Here is a 3,500-nt window from a genome sequence, read left to right on the forward strand (position 1 = left end):
GGATTTCCGTAGATGAGCGCATGGAGATTGTGTTGAAAATCTCAAATTGCTTTCTAGCCGAACCATGAAATAATCCCTCAAAGCCCCCGAGATGGCTTCCTTTGAAGTCGGTGTGGAAGGAAGTAAAAATTCCCTTGAAACACTACTTCAACATTCACTCTCGCTCGACTCGACAAACACGAGTTCTTGCCAGCTAGAAGGAAAAATGAGCTTTGATTAAACAAACCGAGACCGAGAATCCCTTTGTGCCCTTTTTTTTATTCGATCTCTCAATGGTGCTGAGGCGATTCTCCTACTGGACTGGACAAGTGTACCGAGACCTGTGCCGTCCCTTTGTACCAACTTCTACTAGACGGAGGCAAAACAGGTCTATCAGAGCAGTCCTACAGAGAAAAAAAACCAAAGCAAATCAACCGACCCGATATTGCTTCCTTGCTTACTTTAGTTTACTCATAAGTCTCTATAGACATGGCTAGTTGTAGAGTATCAGTTCAGCACAGTTTTCGTTATCTGATAGGCGAGACGAGTAAACGTTTTTACACCTCCACTCCACTCGATGCTGAATGTTGAATGAGCGTTGTGGGTGGAAGGAGGTAGGAGGTGAACTTGTAGGGCTTGTGTTGAGACAAAGCTGACTCGGGACTGAATTACACCTTTGCCTCACCAAACGAACCATAGATGGTCAACAACGTTCTGAAGTTGGGATATTTCCTAGATGTCTGTTGTGGGAGAGATGGATATTTTCCATAAACATTTTTTTTTCTCTGATTAAAGCAAATCATTTATGACAGTGGTTACGGGAGCTACTTTAATTGGAACACTAGACTTCATTTAAGGAATTGAAGTTATTCAATTTTACATGATGGTTATTCTATTTTACTTCGATTTTATTTAGATAGTTTTCATAATATACAAACCGTAGAGTTTTTATTATTTTGTAAGGTAGTGTTTTGTTAAAGGAAACGTTTCATCTTGTCTCATCATTTGAGGTTATAGACACGTGTTTTATCAAGCGGACTATTTTTTGCGGAATTCGGTTATAATTTGGACGTTTAAATTAACAGTTTTGTTACAAGTGGCTGCCTAAATTGTGTTTCTACACGTGTGCAGTGAAATTTTCGCGTTTTCGGTTATCTAAACTACAGTTTTTGAACATTTTGGTTTGGATTCGATTGTTTATATTCAGCTGTGAAGAGGTTATACTACCGTTGGGTGATTTGGCATTTCCAGGCTGATGCCTGGGCCCAACCCTGCCCCTCCTGATGGAGTTGGGCAAAAAGCGTTTCCTGGTTTCATGCGAACGGCTCATGATGATGGATTTACGAGAGTGTTGCTTATGAGAGGTAAAACGGTTTCATCTGAAAGTGACGAGAATGGTACTAAAGTCCTACCATTGCCCGCTAACCCTTTCCTGATCAGTTTGTCAGTGGAAAGGTTTGTGGGACGAGAAAATATCAAGCATATTTCGGCATCCAGAGAAGCAAGAGGATCTAGATATGTCATTCGCACCCGGTCTGAGATTTTGTACAAGAAGTTGCTCGACATGAAATTTTTGTCAGATGGTAGTCAAGTAGAAGTTATTTCTCACCCATCGCTTAATGTCGTACAAGGTGTAGTGTATGAGCCGGATACAATTGAATTTAAAGAAGAAGATTTGCTCCAATTGCTCCAACCACAAGGCATTACCAACGTCCGTAGGATAAAGAAACGTGTGGGTAAGGTGCTTAAAAACACTCCTCTGTTAGTCCTCAATATCACCGGTACAGTTCTCCCGACTCATGTATTTTTTGGCCTGTTGCGAGTTGGTGTTAGACAGTATTATCCCACACCGATGATCTGCCGAGTATGTGCGCAATACGGACACATTGGTAAAAATTGCCCGAACTCAGAGAAACCAATTTGTTTAAACTGCTCTGCTAACTTCCACACGACGGAAGACGAGACGTGTGCGAAAGCTGCCTTTTGCTTGCATTGCAAAGCTGGCCATTCGCCGATGTCAAAGGTTTGTCCTAAATATCAAGAAGAAGACGAAGTCATACATTTGCGAATCGATAAAGGTCTTTCCTTTGCTGAAGCGCGCAAAGCACTGGCCGATTCCAAGAGAACTACTACATACGCTCAGGAATTGCAAAACAATCTGATGGAACAAAAAGATAAACAGATTGCAGAACTACAACGACAGTTGAATGATATGCGTGCTCAGATGAAAGCCCTCTGCTCCTCTACGGGGACCGTTATCACAAGACAGCGATCTCGATCTCGAAAACCTTCACCAATGCTCTCTAAGCAACACGAAAAAATGCCTGTTACAAAGACCACCGATATTCGGGAGATGGATTTTGAAAATGGTAGAAGCAAACGACAAATCACCACCAAGTACTCTTGTGAAGGAAACTCCAAAAAAGCATCTTACTCCCAAGCTAATAAAAATGATTCGAATAATGAGCAAATTGACGTCAGCGAAACTGAGCATGAATCCGATAACGATCAGTTTTTTCGCCCACGTAACGGGAAAATTACAAAAAACTACCACTCGACAACACGATGAAGACTTTGGCAACGAATCTGGAAACCCGACAAAAATCAGATTGGAAGGAAATTACGAACACGGAATCCGGACTTTACCTGCTAACCAAATGGACTATGATACGGAACGGATAGGAATCGACTTTGGACTAGAGACTTCATTATCTCAAACACATTCAGCTTTACGGTTGGCTGAAACGACTTGCAACGATTTTTCCAGTATGGAACCGATCTTTGAACGGAAAGATCTCTCCTCGGTGAGTAGATTTGAAATATTTTTCCATCCAGACACACATCCTGCTGCCTTGCACTTTCCAGATTTCCTGAATGAGTCCCGAATTGACTATGAGACGGATCGGATTGGAAATGCAACTAGACCAGTGACTTCACTATTTCTAACACAAATAGCGACAGAAATGGCTTCAAACGAACTTCCCAAAATGGAATCGATCTTTGAACGAAAAGATCTCTCCTCGGTGAGTAGATTCGAAACGTTTTCCCATCCAGACACACATCCTGCTCCCTCGTACCTTACAGACCTCCCGGATGAATCTCAAATGGAATTTGAGATGGAAAGGATCACTCTATCAGTGACTTCAGTATCTCCAACACAATTAGCTTTGGTGTCGACAGAAACAACTTCCAACGATTTTTCCAGGATGGAATCGATCTTTGAACGAAAAGATCTCTCCCCGGTGAGTAGATCTGAAACTTTTTCCTATCCAGACACACATTCTGCTGCCTTGCACCTTGCAGACGTCCCGAATGAGATGATTTCTACGATTCCTGATGAAGAACGCAGCAACAGCGAAATGGGTAGAGGAACGCCATCTGAAAGGGGTAACCATGCCTTGGAAGTGGGTTCAGCTCGCAGTAGACTTTTTATGATCCAATGGAACATAAGAGGTTTCTGGGCAAATGCAGCAGAATTCCAGAACAAAATTAAAGACGACCTACCTTTTGTACTGTGTCTT

The 3,500-nt window shown here is 42.1% G+C and overlaps 1 protein-coding gene across 1 annotated transcript; it reads left to right on the forward strand.

Annotated features, from left to right (window-relative positions):
- The first annotated feature begins 1,831 nt into the window (after positions 1-1,831).
- LOC129743312 (uncharacterized) lies at positions 1,832-2,548 on the forward strand. Its single transcript, XM_055735298.1, has one exon. The coding sequence runs from the start codon at positions 1,832-1,834 to the stop codon at positions 2,546-2,548; it is 717 nt and encodes a 238-aa protein (XP_055591273.1).
- Positions 2,549-3,500: the final 952 nt, after the last annotated feature.

The sequence above is a fragment of the Uranotaenia lowii genome, chromosome 2 (assembly GCF_029784155.1).
Source record: "Uranotaenia lowii strain MFRU-FL chromosome 2, ASM2978415v1, whole genome shotgun sequence".
Lineage (NCBI taxonomy): Eukaryota > Metazoa > Arthropoda > Insecta > Diptera > Culicidae > Uranotaenia > Uranotaenia lowii.